At 38.3% G+C, this 15,312-nt stretch overlaps 1 protein-coding gene across 7 annotated transcripts in view; it reads right to left on the bottom strand.

Moving 5' to 3' along the window:
• NRG1 (neuregulin 1) overlaps window positions 1-15,312 on the bottom strand; it is an 888,216-nt gene that overhangs the window by 179,291 nt on the left and 693,613 nt on the right. For all 7 annotated transcript variants that reach the window (XM_074275397.1, XM_074275395.1, XM_074275392.1 and 4 more), the window contains exons 2-3: window positions 7,944-8,121; window positions 2,179-2,300 (exon numbers count right to left, since the gene is read on the bottom strand). In XM_074275397.1, coding sequence (XP_074131498.1) covers window positions 2,179-2,300; window positions 7,944-8,121 — 300 coding nt within the window. The remainder of the gene's footprint in view (window positions 1-2,178; window positions 2,301-7,943; window positions 8,122-15,312) is intronic.

Here is a 15,312-nt window from a genome sequence, read left to right on the forward strand (position 1 = left end):
TGTCTCAAAAATAGATCTGGACTATGAGCTTTATATAAGAGTCAGCAATACAATAATACAAATTTTTAAAATGCCATATAATCTTAAGATGCCCTAAAAAGCATTAAAGTTTTCAGGAATAAGAAGGTTATCATCATTCTGCTCTCACTGGGCTACATCTGGCAGATGTCCAGTTTTGACCTAAGTGACCATAGGCAGAACACATATTCTGCCCGACTCTTCTCATCTCTAAAATTGAGGCAACTCGATATGCCAGGGTCCCAACCACCTCTAGATATACAATCCTATGAAGTTACTAATTGCTTGAAAATGGGGATAAGTCACTCACCAAGCATTTTAGCCTTGCAAAGTATTTTGCAAATGTCACCATATTTTTTTCTCACAGCAACCTTATGAGACAGGTGCTGGTATTGCCCCTTCTTGACAGGTGAGGAAATTCAGGTGTAAATCAGTAAAATGAGTAAGTCATTTTACCCAGGATCACACAACTAGTCCGCATCTGAGGCAGCATTTGAACTGAGGTCTAGCACTCTCTCATCTATGACATATAGCCTGTATTCTCCTCAGATCTCTAGATCATTTGTAATGAGAACACAGGATACACAGATCAAGGCTGTATGACTAAGGAAGGGGGGAAGGATGTGATGAGCTACCGAGAATGTTAGAACAAGGTCAACTTTTCTCATCCAAAGATGATGGCCCTCCCAAATGTGGGAATGGGAAAAAGAATGAGGATCAGGATGATGGGATCTAAGATGAAACATTAAATGGATAGGTGGTAAAAATTTAGAAACATCTTCAAAGAGCCAGCATGGCTTCAGTGAGACAGGTGAAGCCAGGCTAACCTGATTTTCTTTTATTGTCAATGTAAATGATAGTCACTGTGGAAAAGATCCATTCATGCACATTAGTCAATTTTGACTGTCAATGTTGCATTTATAGATAGTCCTGCCCACATCATGCATACCCAATCAGCTACCCAATTTTATTGATTCCATGTCCTTTATGTTTCACACTCATTTTTACCCCTAGAAACTCTATAGCTAGAAACAACAATAGCATAAGAGAATTGGACCACAATTCAAAACAAAAGTTTGGAAAAGGTTCACAAACAAGAAATTCCCCAATTTATACCTTGTGACCAATAGAGTCTCTCCTTGGATGCCTCTAGTGATAGAGAGTCTAGCCTAAGGCAGTTCATTTCATTTTTCAAAATAGATAATTTTTAAATTTCAAGTTTTTCCACAGATTACATCTAATTGTGCTTCTTTACAATTTTTTCTTCCAACTTCAATTACCCTAGTTCCATCTTTATTCCATCATCAAAAGGAGACACCAATGGAACTTAGGGCACATTTGCGTCTATGGTATCAAACATGAAACTTAAATAACCTAGCTTCCCTTCACAGTCATTTAGTCAATTAATCAGCCAATCCAGAAGTATTTATCACCCATTATGAGTCAACCCTTACACAAAATGCCGAGGATACAAAAACATAAATAAAACTGCTTTTAGCTCCTGCCCTCAAGGAACCCATCATACTCTAACAGATGTATAAATGAGTTTATACATAAATAATTTGAATAAAAAGAGCCAATAACAGCAGGTGTGTGTGTGTGTGTGTCAATTTAGAAAACACCTCATGTAGAAATGAGCACATCAGTTGAGTTTGGGGAACAGAGCTGAATCAGCCACCCATCTCCCAACAGAGAGATGGACTCAGGATACAAAATGTTAAATACATTTTTGGATATAGCCAATGTCCATGGGAAGTTATTTTGCTTGGCTCTGTATCTTTGGCACAAGGCTTTTGTTTTTCTTTTTTTTTTCAATTTCTTCTTTTTCAATTTTCAATTCAGGGTAGTGGAAGGGAAAGAAGAAATGCTTGTAAATGCATTCTTATTCATAAAGTTGTCCAATCCATGTCTACATGTTTCATTTGTGGCACATCTCAAAAAATGGAGGCTATTCAGTCCAATCTTATGATAAATGTTAAGCCCACATGCACATGTGTGCATAAAACAAACACAGAGCTTTTGGCTCTCTGTTGTTTCATAGTTCTCAAGGAACAGGAGCACAGACATGTCAATGCCTCACGAGCCATTAGATTTGAAAAACTCATCTGTGTACCTCTACTACATACAGAGGAGAAAGAGAACGCCGCCTCTGTCTCTTACCATTTGACTCCACGATGGTGATGTTGGCGTATGCACTGTCATTGCCTAGTTTACTGATCACTTTGCACATATACTCCCCGGAGTCAGCGATCGTAGCTTTACTGATGCGTAGTTCTGATTTCCTGTGGGATGGGGACCAAACTGCATGTAAGTATGATGGATTGCACAGAGACCTCATTCATTAGTCTGTATCATGTTATCTGGCATATAGAAGAGATGCCTCCCTATCCCTTACTCTTTTTTTCCCTTTCATCCCTTCTTCTCTTCGTTTCTCTCTATGTTGTCTCTGTCTCCATCTCTGTCTCTGTTTCTAATTTTCTTCCTCTCCCTTTGCATCTATTTATCTAAACATCTTTCCTCTACCCATAATCCCTTTCTCAAAGACTACTTGCCACTAACATTTGAGAAGGAAAAAATCTAAGTTTTTTTTTTCTGTCACAAAAATGAAAAAGAATTTTACTTAGTATAATCAGAAATAGAAGGAGAGATTTTTATGGCTAGAAGTGACTTTGAAAATGACCTAGTCATGGCTCTTTTCAACAATGAGGTGTTTCAAGGCAATTCCAATAGACTTGGATTAGAAAGAGCCATCCACATCCAGAGAGAACTATGGAGATTGAATGTGGATCAAAACAGAATTTTTATCCTTTTTTGGATGGTGTTGCTGCTTGCTTATTTTTGTTTTGTTTTGTTTTTCTTTTTTCTCTCATGTTTTTCCCCTTTTGAACTGATTTTTTCTTGTGTAACATGATGGATATATAAATATGTTTTTTAAAAAATTTCACATGTTTAACCTATGCTTGCTATCTGGGGGGAGGGGAGAAAAATTGAAATGAGAAGTTCTACAAAAGAATTTTGAAAACTTTGCATGTATTTGGAAAAACAAAAAAGCCATTATTCCCCCCCATCCTCCCCCCCAAAAAAAGAACAAAAAAGGAAATGATCTAGTTAGATCTCAGTAACTGATAGATGAAACTATGGAGAACTACTTGTCCAAAGTCACATAGGTAATAAGAGTTGGGATTCTTCAAACTTTAAGCTACACCAAAAAATATACCAGGAATATTTATTTAGAGTGAACAGACATGTGACCATCAAAAGAAACATTTATCTCTCCTCAAAAATTGTATGTCTAGGAATAGAGAATAACAAGGCATTTCCAAAGAATGAATACATTTTCAGCATTAAAAAAAAAAGTGAAGAGTATGCTTTGTATTGTCTTTACAATATATTGAATAGTTTCTGAAAAGGCTCTGAAACTTAACCAGCCTCTGAGGTTTAAAAGTCTAGAATATTGGAAAATAAGGACAAAAATCTTAATCCTTTAAATTGGTTCCAGCAACCTTGAATCTCAAGAGCTTTTGAGAAGTAGTGAAGCCTGAAGGAGAAAAGGCAGAGATCTAGTCATTTATTGAAAGTCATTTTCTGCTTATCTGTCTTTGAAACAGGCCACCCAGGCTTCAAAGCCTTCATTTTTAGCTCATTAAATGGCTGTTGGTTCTAAAATGCTCTTGTAGATAATTTCCCTCCAAAAATTCTTTAGATGAAACCCTCTCTCATATTCTCTCTCTCTCTCTCTCTTTTTTTTTTTTTTGCAATTTTTTTTCCTATTAAAGTATACAGTACTCAAAGCAGGTAGGTGATACAATGGTCTGGAAGACTTGAGTGCAAATTTGTGCTCCATCACTTAACCTCTTGTCTATTTTAGTTTCCTTCACCATAAAATAGGAAGCATAATACCTACCTTACAAAGTTGTGTTGTGAGAATCAAATGAGATAATATTTTTTAAAGCACTCTAGCATAGTGCTTAGCATATAGTAAGTTCTTAATAATAAGTGCTGGTTTCCTTTCCTTACCCCTTGTTGAAAGATGTTTAGAATTTTTTTTGTCATTTGCTCGTTCCTCCCTTGCAGAAATCTTTGTCATTTTTGGTTATTTCCATATATGACCTTCCATAATTCCTGGTTAGAAAGAGTCTACCCAGTATGCTGGAAGGCTTCTGGGGGAATTCGTCATGTTCCAATTATCTCAGGTTCTACTTTGGCTAATTAACATCGTATTACTATAGGTCATACAAAAATTCTTTAGATGAAACCCTCTCTCATATTCCCTCTCTCTCTCTCTCTTTTTTTTTTTTTTTTGCAATTTTTTTTCCTATTAAAGTATACAGTACTCAAAGCAGGTAGGTGATACAATGGTCTGGAAGACTTGAGTGCAAATCTGTGCTCCATCACTTAACATCTTGTCTATTTTAGTTTCCTTCACCATAAAATAGGAAGCATAATACCTACCTTACAAAGTTGTGTTTGATGGACAGCTAGATGCATGAATGGATGATATGATAATGGTCAGATTATCCCCTTTTTGACCACACATTTTCAAATCTCTTCCAATTCAACTCTTTGAGATTGCTCCTATCTCACAATCGCCTTAGCTCATAGTCTATAAGCACAGAAGCCCAGGATAGATTGCTTCTCTGTACCTTCACCCATGTCATCCTCCTCTCCTGTCATAGAGGAAGATGAAGTACCTCTTTGCCAAGACTATTTCCTACATTTATTTAAGATCTCACTCTTGTGCCCCTTGAAACCTCAAGTTGAATGTCCCTCCTTGTCCATTTATTCTTTTCTCTCTATCTTCTCCACTTCTTAAAATCACCATGAAAAGAAAGTATTTCACTATGCCCAGTGTTAACAGATTGGAGGCCAATTCAGTCCAGTTGACATCAGTCCCTTCCTGGAGGTCCAGTTCATCTCTGTCTCTCCCTTTATCTCTATCAATCCATCATCTGTTTATCTATCTCTCCTTCACCCTTCCTCAAAGACTAGTTGCCACTAATATTTGAGAAGGAAAAGATCTAAAGTTATTTTTTTTACTTCTTACAAAATGAAAAAGATTAGAACTAAATATAATCAGAAGTAGGAGGAGAGATTTTTAGTCTAGAAATGACTTTGAAAATAATCTAGTCAGACTTTTCATTTGATAGATGAAGAAATTAAGGGGAAGTGACTTGCCCAAAGTCACATTGGTAGTCTGTGTCACACTGGTAGAATACAACTATAATTGCTGCCTCCATTTCCTTAGTGCCCTTCAACCCTTAATGATCTGTTTCTATTGCTCTCATGTCACAGAAAATGATTTACAGAATTCCTAATAATGTCTGTCTCACTAAATCCAAAGGCCTTTAAAAAGATTTTTTCTTGCTTAACCTTCTTGTAGCATATGATGCTATGGATCTCTCCACCACATCTTCTTGATACTCCTCCTTTTTCTTCAGGCACTTTTCTGGGTTACAAAGCAATATCTGCTATTAGAACATTCTCATATATGCCTCTTAAGTCATTCTGGAAACTATGAATCTCTTTCTGATCACTCGTGTACTTTTTTTTTCTGAGCAGACACTGGTGGGGGCACAGAATGATGCCATTTAGATATGACATCTATTAGATCTCTCTCCTTATTACTATTCAAATGCTTGGACCAAGCTGGGGGGTTTGCAATGGAACCCAGTCTCTCATAGGTTTTCATGGTTCCAGTTGAGAACATCAGCCTCCACTCAGACTATTTCCTAGAACCTACTTTCTCCAAAAATAAAAATCAGACATTTTCCTAATGATAAACCCAACTCTCTGGGAATACATATTAGCACTCATCTATAAACTGCCAAGAATCCAAAAGCAAATAACATGTAATTACTTATTATTTTCTCACCAACTTTCCAACCAATCAAGTCAATTTCTGAGCAATCTGTCTTTCCTCTTTTTTCCCCCTCCTTCACTCCTTTGTGTCTCTGTCTCTCTGTCTCTCTCTGTCTCTCTGTCTCTCTGTCTCTCTGTCTCTCTGTCTCTCTTCTCTTCTCTTCTCTTCTCTTCTCTTCTCTTCTCTTCTCTTCTCTTCTCTTCTCTTCTCTTCTCTTCTCTTCTCTTCTCTTCTCTTCTCTTCTCTTCTCTTCTACCACCACACAAATCATAGGTTCACAAAGCTACTTTACAGATTCTAAGTACCCAGGAGATCAACCTCTGGCTACATTTATAACACTAATTATCAGGATCAATAGAAACTACCTGTCCATTCCTCCCTCCCATATTCCCCCTAATTCTGTCACTTTTACTTGAATAATCTCTTAAACCTTGGTGCCCCTTCCTTCATTCATACTGTCATATCTTAACTCTAGCATGTCTCACCTCAATTCTTATAATAGAATACAATAATTCTCTTCACCATTACACTCTCTAGCCATTTATTCTCTGCTCAAAAAAAAAAAACAAAAAAAAAAACCACTTCTATCACTCCCCAGCATTGAATAGTTTATGTCTAAAGTCCTTAGGCTGTTATTCATAAACCAATCATACTTGGGCTCCAACCTACTGCTCCTCCCTTCTCTCAAATTGCTTCCCTTCCAAAATCCTCACTTTGGGTTATCCACTTCTGAGGAAGGACATGATTCCCTTGGTCATTCATTTCCTTCACACCATCTCTTCCACAAAATGTTCCTTGAACTTGTGGCGCAACCAGGAACATTCTCACCTTCTGTTCCCTTGGCATTATGTGGATGCCTTTTTTACTTAACACAATATAGAATGGTATGGTATACATTTCTGGGGTCTGGAACTATAGCTAACTGGTTTGAATCCCTTAGGAGCTAAATAGTCAACTATTATTACTATTGTTATTATAGCATAATACCTCACATGTCTATAGCACATTAATATTTGCGTAGTCTTTGACAAACAAGACATCATTAGAATTCCAAAACACCTTCCCAATTTATAGATGAGCAAACTAAGAGTAAAACTTGTTGAGTTGAGTGTCAAAGGCAGAATTTAAATTCAGATGTTCCTAACTCTAGGTTCACTATATCTGGCTGTATCCTCCCCAGTTAACCCCAAAGTACAGATGATGCCCTATGCAGTCAGTGGGGAGTTCAGCATGCATGCATTTTTCTCCCAGAAAAGTTTCCCCCACATTGTAATTGAGCAGATTTTCATTGCCAATGCTGCCAACCATAGGATAGCTCAGAAAGAATCCTCCCAGATGCCACTAAAGATCTCTTTTATTTGTTTAAAAAAAGTTGAGTTGTAGAGACCAAGAGAAGAAATTCTTCCATAATAATATTAATAATATCTAGTGCTTTAAGGTTTACAAAATGATCTAATTTTATCTTCACAACAATCCTGAGAGGCAGGTGCCATGATAAGCTCTATTTTTACAGATGATGAAATTGAGGCAGACTTGTCAAGGGTCACATAGTAATGTTTGTGGCTGCTTTAGAATTCAGGTCTTCCTGCCTCCAAACCCAGAACTCCATGTGGAAGTACTTTACTATGTACTTAACATTTACTATGAATGAGGATAAATTTCAATGATAAGACAAAGAAAGAAACCTGTCTTCTATTCTGTTTAATGATACATTATATGCAAAGATTATTCATGTATATATGTGTATATATATAAATATATATATATATATGTGTGTGTGTGTGTGTGTGTGTGTGTGTGTGTGTGTGTGTGTGTTACATAGGATCAAAGATCAAGAAATGAGAAGGACCATTGAGGCCAGCTATCTTGCTTTACTGATGAGAAAATCGAGACCCCAGTGGCTAAGTTGCTGGTTAATGGTCCCAAAGCTAATGAGTATCTAAGAAGGGCTTGAACTCAGGAATTTCTGTCTATCCACTATGCCATGACTAAAGCTATTTTATACAGTGACTTAGTGCCCCCCTCCTCTGAGCACATCTTTTAATGATGCACACAGCATACTCACCCAGGCTTTTTTTGTATCTTGACATTTTGTGGTTTGTTTTTTCGACTTAATTCGCTTCCATTCTTAAACCACTTGAACTTGAGAGAGGAGTACTCTGAGCTGGTCTCACACCGAAGCACCAGCTTTGAGCCAGCAGCTGACTCCTGGTTCTTCATCTCTTTCAAATGGGGAGGGGCAGCTAAAAAAAAGACATAGATAGAAAACAATCATCATCATCATCATCATCATCATCATCATCATCATCATCATCATCATCACCATCCTTTAGACACATTGAAAGGGAAAATGTCTTGGAGAGCTGATTTATTTAAACATAGTTTTTCTATGTGGAAATGGAAGTCAAATTAAGGTCTGAGTTCTGAGCCTAGAAAATACAAGGAGAATAATTAGGTTGGTCTTACTCAAGGGTTCTCTGATTTAGGCCCCCATGGTCCTTTGTAATGTTACTACCACATATTGCCAAAGCTGCCTTCAGACACACACCTGGCCTGAACTGCTTCTTAGAAAGAGTACATACTCTCTGTTATCAGCAGATGACTTCCATGCTATTGGTGACCTCCAGGCTCTTGGTCAAACACTAGCTCTGCTTCTTGTGAAAATGCTTCCATCATCACTGACAAAAAAGTTGAAGTTTTATAAATGCTCTGCATAGAGCATTATTATTAATTGATTGTGAAATCTTTCTTCAACTAGGTAGTTCCTTTAAAATAGCTCTTAGATGCCATTTCCTATCAAAGGGGATCTGATGAGGGTTTGAGCAGAAACAGTCAGCAATGAACTCTATGAGATCAATGCAATTTTTCACATGCATTTTCATTTCATGACCTACACCAAAGCATGTGTAGCTACTCCCTTTACTCAATTTCTTGCCAAATGATCAAAACTTTCATGGTATCTTAAGAGAAGAAAAGGAAGTATCTGTTGTGTTTCTGATCTCATAGCAAAAATGAAAAGAAAAATAGCTCAAGTCTCTGTGACCAAAAATCCAGAGGTTCATGTAATATAACCAAACCAGGAAAACAAATACTCCTCAGATATCCCAGGATGTTTTGGGATTTGTTTTTGTGTATATCTGTTTAGCAGAAGGGACTGAAGATACTAATGAATGATGGTGGAAATGTATTGGAGTACAGTATTCATATCTTCAGATTTTCTTTACAAGCAACACTGGTATTCTTTCTTATTGTCTTCTAATCTCTCACTGTCTCTCATTTTATTTGGCTCAAATGAAGACAAGAAATTTAATTTCAAAAATATTAATTTAGGAAATCTCTCACTAGCATCTTCCCTTATTGTAAGTCACTTAAAATCCAGTTCAGGGGGAAAATTGAGAAGAGGCAAACAAGAATGATAGAAATTAGAAGGCAAAAAGGCAAAAGAGAGACAGCCAATGGGCTCAGGAAAATCTGACATAGGATAGGCCATTTGCAATTAGGGGGAAAACAGCAGTCAACACAAGCCTCCATTAAAGATCTACAAGTATACTAAGTCCCAGAGATACCAAACAAAGGAAAAGATAATCCTTGCCTTCAAAGAGCTCATAATCTAATGGAACAGATCTATGGTAATAAAGTAAGGAAAATATGGATTTCATTTGTCTGGATGAATCATTTATGATCCTAGAAGCTACTTGACTACATAGCTACCCTCCATAAAGAGGCATATATATCTTTTAAATTCTTTTCTCTTTACCATGTATTCTTTCCCCTTTCTTTACCAGTTCTCTATAGGGAAAAAAAAAGAAAACTGAAACATTGTTTTAAACAAATGAGCAAACAAAAGAAATTTCTAACTTAGTCATGTCCAAATATGTGTCATGGTACATATTAATATAGCTAGAAGAACACATATTCTTACATTAGACCATAAGAGACAATAAATACATGCTTGTTATTGTTCTGTTTTGAGGAATTTCATCAGCCAAAAGTTGAATATTGTATCTTAGAATGTCAAAGGTTGTAGATGTAGAACTGGAATGTCTGAGGCTATGGAGTCTCTAATGCCCTTATTTAGCAGCTGAAGAAAATGGGGCCTTGAGGAGGTATGTGATTTTTCCAGGGTCACCTGGATAAAGAAGTGGCAGAGGTCACTCAACCTGGAGGTCTGAGAGTAAAGAATAGAAGTGTGCACAGTAATCAGAATTCCTTTCACATATTGGACTAGGTAGATGGTACCATGGTCTCTTCCAACTCTTTAATTCTGTGATTCTGTCTCTCTGAGTGCCTGTTTCTTCATTTGTATTTGGTAGTCACAGAAGTAGAAAATTTGCCCGTTCATATTTACGTGGTAATTTCCAATATTTCTGTTTAAAATAATGTTGAAAACATAAAGAAGATCCAACTCACTTCCAGTTGATCAATGATGGACAGAGGTAGATACACCCAGAGAAGAAACACTGGGAGGGGAATGTAAATTGTTAGCACTAATATCTGTCTGCTCAGGTTGCATGTACCTTCGGATTCTAATGTTTATTGTGCAACAAGAAAATGATATTCACACACATGTATTGTACTTAGACTATATTGTAACACATGTAAAATGTATGGTATTGCCTGTCGTCGGGGGGAGGGAATAGAGGGAGGGGGGGTAATTTGGAAAAATGAATACAAGGGATAATATTATAATATATATATATATATATATATATATATATAAAATAAAAAAAAAAAAGAAAAAAAAATAATGTTGAAAGAGGTCAAGGAAAGAAAATTGAGTTTGGAATTTAAAGCCTTTCGTTCAAATACCAACTTTGTGCCATCTTGGATATTTAATATCTCTGTCTCAGCTTACTAAATTGTAAAATACGGTGGTTTGATTAGGTGACCTCTAAGATTGTTTTGTCATCTAAAATTAGAGTTTGATACCAAGAAGGATCAAACTTCTCCCAATCTTCAGCTGCTCCATTTAACTGACTGATATTTTATTTCTTTCAATTTAAAATAATTCAAAAAGAAATCCTATATCATGCTAAGCACCAAAAAAAAAAAAAAAAAAGGACAAAACCCAGAAGAATGTCTAGAAGCAGGCTGAATTCTGAAAGGAAAGAAGGGAATGAGAGAGGAAGGGTGAGAAAGAAGGAGGGAGAAAGAAAAGAAGAAAGAGAGGAAGAAAAGAAGAGAGGAAGGAAGGAAGGAAGAGAGAAAAGAAGGAAGAAAGATAGAAAGGAAGGAGGGAGGGAGGGAGGGAGGGAGGGAGGGAGGAAGGAAGGAAGGAGGGAGGGAAGGAAGGAAGGAAGGGAGGGAGGAAGGAAGGAAGGGAGGGAGGAAGGTAGGAAGGAGGGAAGGAAGGAAGGAAGGAAGGAAGGAAGGAAGGAAGGAAGGAAGGAGGGAGGGAGGGAGGGAGGGAAGAAAGGAAGGAAGGAAGGAAGGAAGGAAGGAAGGAAGGAAGGAAGGAAGGAAGGAAGGAAGGAAGGAAGGAAGGAAGGAAGGGAAGGAGGGAAGGAGGGAGGGGAGGGAGGAGGGAGGGGAGGGAGGAAGGAGGGGAGGGAGGAGGGAGGGGAGGGAGGAAGGAGGGGAGGGAGGAAGGAGGGGAGGGAGGAAGGAGGGAAGGGAGGAAGGAGGGAAGGGAGGAAGGAGGGAAGGGAGGAAGGAGGGAAGGGAGGAAGGAGGGAAGGGAGGAAGGAGGGAAGGGAGGAAGGAGGGAAGGAAGGAAGGAGGGAAGGAAGGAAGGAGGGAAGGAAGGAAGGAAGGGAGGGAGGGAGGGAGGAAGGAGGGAAGGGAGGAAGGAGGGAAGGAAGGAAGGGAGGAAGGGAGGGAGGGAGGGAGGAAGGAGGGAAGGGAGGAAGGGAGGAAGGGAGGGAGGAAGGAGGGAAGGGAGGAAGGAGGGAAGGGAGGAAGGAGGGAAGGGAGGAAGGAGGGAAGGGAGGAAGGAAGGAAGGAAAGAAGGAAGGAAGGAAGGAAGGAAGGAAGGAAGGAAGGAAGGAAGGAAGGAAGGAAGGAAGGAAGGAAGGAAGGAAGGAAGGAAGGAAGGAAGGAAGGAAGGAAGGAAGAAGGAAGGAAGGATGGGAGGGAGGGAGGGAAGAGTGGGAGGGAGGAGTTGTCTGGTCCTCTCCAAGGAAGAAGATTCCCAGGTTTCAACATAAGGAGAGGGGATTGAGAGCCTTTATGTACAAGTCTTCAGCAGAATTGTACTTTTAACTCAGACTAAATCAATCCCACTAAATACAAAAATGGTGGAGATTGGGGAGTGGCTGGAGGCTTTTCCCCTCCCCTTCGGTTGGGGCACTAAGGAGGGATTTTCAAGTATCGCCTACATAACCCTATTTCTACTAGCTTCTCAGAAGCCAGAAACCTAATCTACAAACTGGAAAAATCTATTGATTTGGAGTCGGAGAACCTGGATTTTAACACTGCCACTTAACTACTCTAGGGCTCAGTGCTTGTATTTGTAAAAGGAGGCTGAGGGCAGATGACAAGCATGGATAAAGTGCCTACCCTATGCACCAGGCTCAACTGTAGAGATACAAATAAAAGTCCATAACATGATAAGGCTCATTCTATCTGAAGCACCATCCTTAGTGTAGACAGGCACCATGGGGATTAACCTGGGGAAGGGCTGATTTGAGGGTGATGGGGAGGCAGGGTTGAGGAGGAGGTATGGCAACAGTCCTGTGGAAAGGGGATTCATTTCCCCCCTGCTTATACACAGAGACTAGAATCTGTAGCAACTGAGTGGAAGTTTCAGTGAGAAAAAATATACAAGATAGATGGTGCTTTGGGGTCAGGAAGACTGCTTTCAAATGTGGCCCACTGTGTTATCCTTGAACCTCTTCATTTATTTCTATACCATTTATTTCATACAAATGAAAATTATAATGATGCCTGTGGTGAAGACTCAGTGAGACAATTGGGGCTACAAGCTTATCACCAACAAGCTGAAGGTTAAATTTCCATTGTGAGCAATTTACACTTTAGAAATCGGTACAAGTTGCAAAACAGGTCTCAACTCCTTGTTTGCTTGTTCTCTAGACTAAGCAAGTAATGGGAAAAATTCTAAGGTCACTGAACTGAAAAGTATGTCTTGTGTGTTTTTGGAGAATCTGTGATTAAACATTTACCACTATACTCCCAGAAATAACAGTTGTAAAATGATATATAAATGTTGGCCATTATTAATTAGTCAAGTCAAATATTTAGTAATCATCTCTGTCACACACTATGGCAATTGGTGAGACTAGACATTTATATGTGAACACTACTTCTCATTGGCTATCTCCAGTCTCTTCAGAGGGCCCAAGAAAAACATTTTGGTAATTGAGTCAGTTTGCACATATTTTGCTCACTATTTTTTTTTCTCTCTGCAATGCTTATTTGAGAAAGAGTAGCAGAGTGGTTAGCTTTTGAATCTGGGGGCCCAGATCTAAATTCGAATCTCATTGTTGACATTCACTCTTTGCTTGATGAGAGACAAGCTGCTTAAAATCTCTGGGTCCAATCACAAATTGAGAAAGGCATCAAAGCCTTTTGTCCTTTTTAAAGCACTATAAAAATTTCAGTGATTATTATCTTGTGCAAACTTAGAAAAGAACTTTTTGTTGAATGTGAAAATTTATCTGAAGGTTTCAGGACCAAAGATTTTGGTAGACTCTTTCAGACTCCCTCCATTCCCAGGGTCAAGAAATCAATTCTTTGACTGAATTAAGTTATGGTATATGAATGTTATGGAATATTATTGTTCTATAAGAAATGATCAGCAGGATGATTTTAGAGAGGCCTGGAGAGACTTATGTGAACTGATGCTAAGTGAAATAAGCAGAACCAGGAGATCATTGTACAATGCAACATAAACATTATATGATGATTAATTCTGATGAATGTGACTCTTTCCAGTAATAAGATGATTGAGACCAGTTTCAATGATGTTATGATGAAGAGCACCCAAAGAGAGGACTGTAGGATTGAGTATGGATCATAACATAACATTCTCAGCTCTTTTTGTTGTTGTTCGTTTCCATTTTGTTTTCTTATCCATTTTTTCCCTTTTTGATCTGATCTTTCTTGTGCAGTAAGATAATTGTATGAATATTCTATATATAACACATATTTTAACATGTATAACATATTGGATTATTTTCCATTTAGGGAAGGGGGTGGGAGAAAGGAGGAGAAAATCTGGAACACAAAGCTATGCAAGGATCAATGTTGAAAAATTATCCGTGTAGATGTTTTGAAAATAGATACCTATGCTTTCGTCAACTGTCAAAACCTTAGCTCAGAGAGACAAAAAGATTATATTTTCAATTAGAAATCTATAAATGTTATTTCTTACCCCTTCCACGTAGCCAACATTCATGGATGCCCCATGCTGAACTTATGGCCAAAGGATACCAATGGAATATTGTTGTATTACCTCATCATAACTTGGATTCCAAAAATTAAATATTATACTTAAGTAAACTGAGGCAAACAGAATTTAAGTAACTTGCCCAGAGTCAAGCTGGCTATTATAGTATGTGAGGCAGGATATGAATTCATAATTTCCTGACTACAACCCTGGTATTCAATCTGCCACCCACCTAGATGCCCAAATTTTATAGATGGAAAACTTGAGTTATTCTTTGGTACAACCATATTTCACTTATCAAGGAGCAAAGAAATTCTGTCATGTGACAAAGAACAAATATAGCCTTTGGGGGAACAGAAAAGGTGATTTTACCTTCTTTTAGGAGGATTAGCATTACAGATTAAAACCTGGGATTAAGTATAGAGGAAACTAAGAAACCCAGATGGGGTCCACCAAAAATGTCCTTTTCCACTGTGACTACTCTAACCCTACTTCCATTTTATCTAAAATGAACTTCAGCTTCATTGGTCAGGCACTGGAGATATCAGAGAAAATACAGCCTTGAGGTCAGACAAATCCAGAATCCATTCTCTTTTGACATTTCCTATTAATGACTCCTCATCTCTGTGCTCCCACCTTTGTTGAATGAAATTCTAGTGTGTCCCCACTGATGCAACTGCTATCTCATGATGCTTATTCTAAGAGCTATCCTGGGGTGGGAGGCCTGGACTTCCATAACACATTTCCTTTCCCCTAATACATGGCTGCAGTGGGCCTTATAAAAGTAACCAGACTGAGCCTTTCTTCACCTTCAACCACTTGGTTATATGGAGATGAGCAGAAGCAGAACCCGAAAGTCAGCAGCACAAAGTATATTGGCTCAGCTGGGTTCCATGAAGTTTACAATTCTCTTGAAAATGATTGTGATAACAACTGACTTGAAGGAAGTCATCCTATCAAAACCAGGCCTGGGAGATTTGGTCTATTTGAAACAGACAGTGATAGCCCAGAGAGTCCGGAGCTCTATAAGAAATCCCAAATTCCCGGTCAGTGACCAAGCACCAACCACTCGGAGCCCAGAACACAT

Source organism: Sminthopsis crassicaudata, chromosome 6, assembly GCF_048593235.1.
Source record: "Sminthopsis crassicaudata isolate SCR6 chromosome 6, ASM4859323v1, whole genome shotgun sequence".
In the NCBI taxonomy this organism is placed as follows: domain Eukaryota; kingdom Metazoa; phylum Chordata; class Mammalia; order Dasyuromorphia; family Dasyuridae; genus Sminthopsis; species Sminthopsis crassicaudata.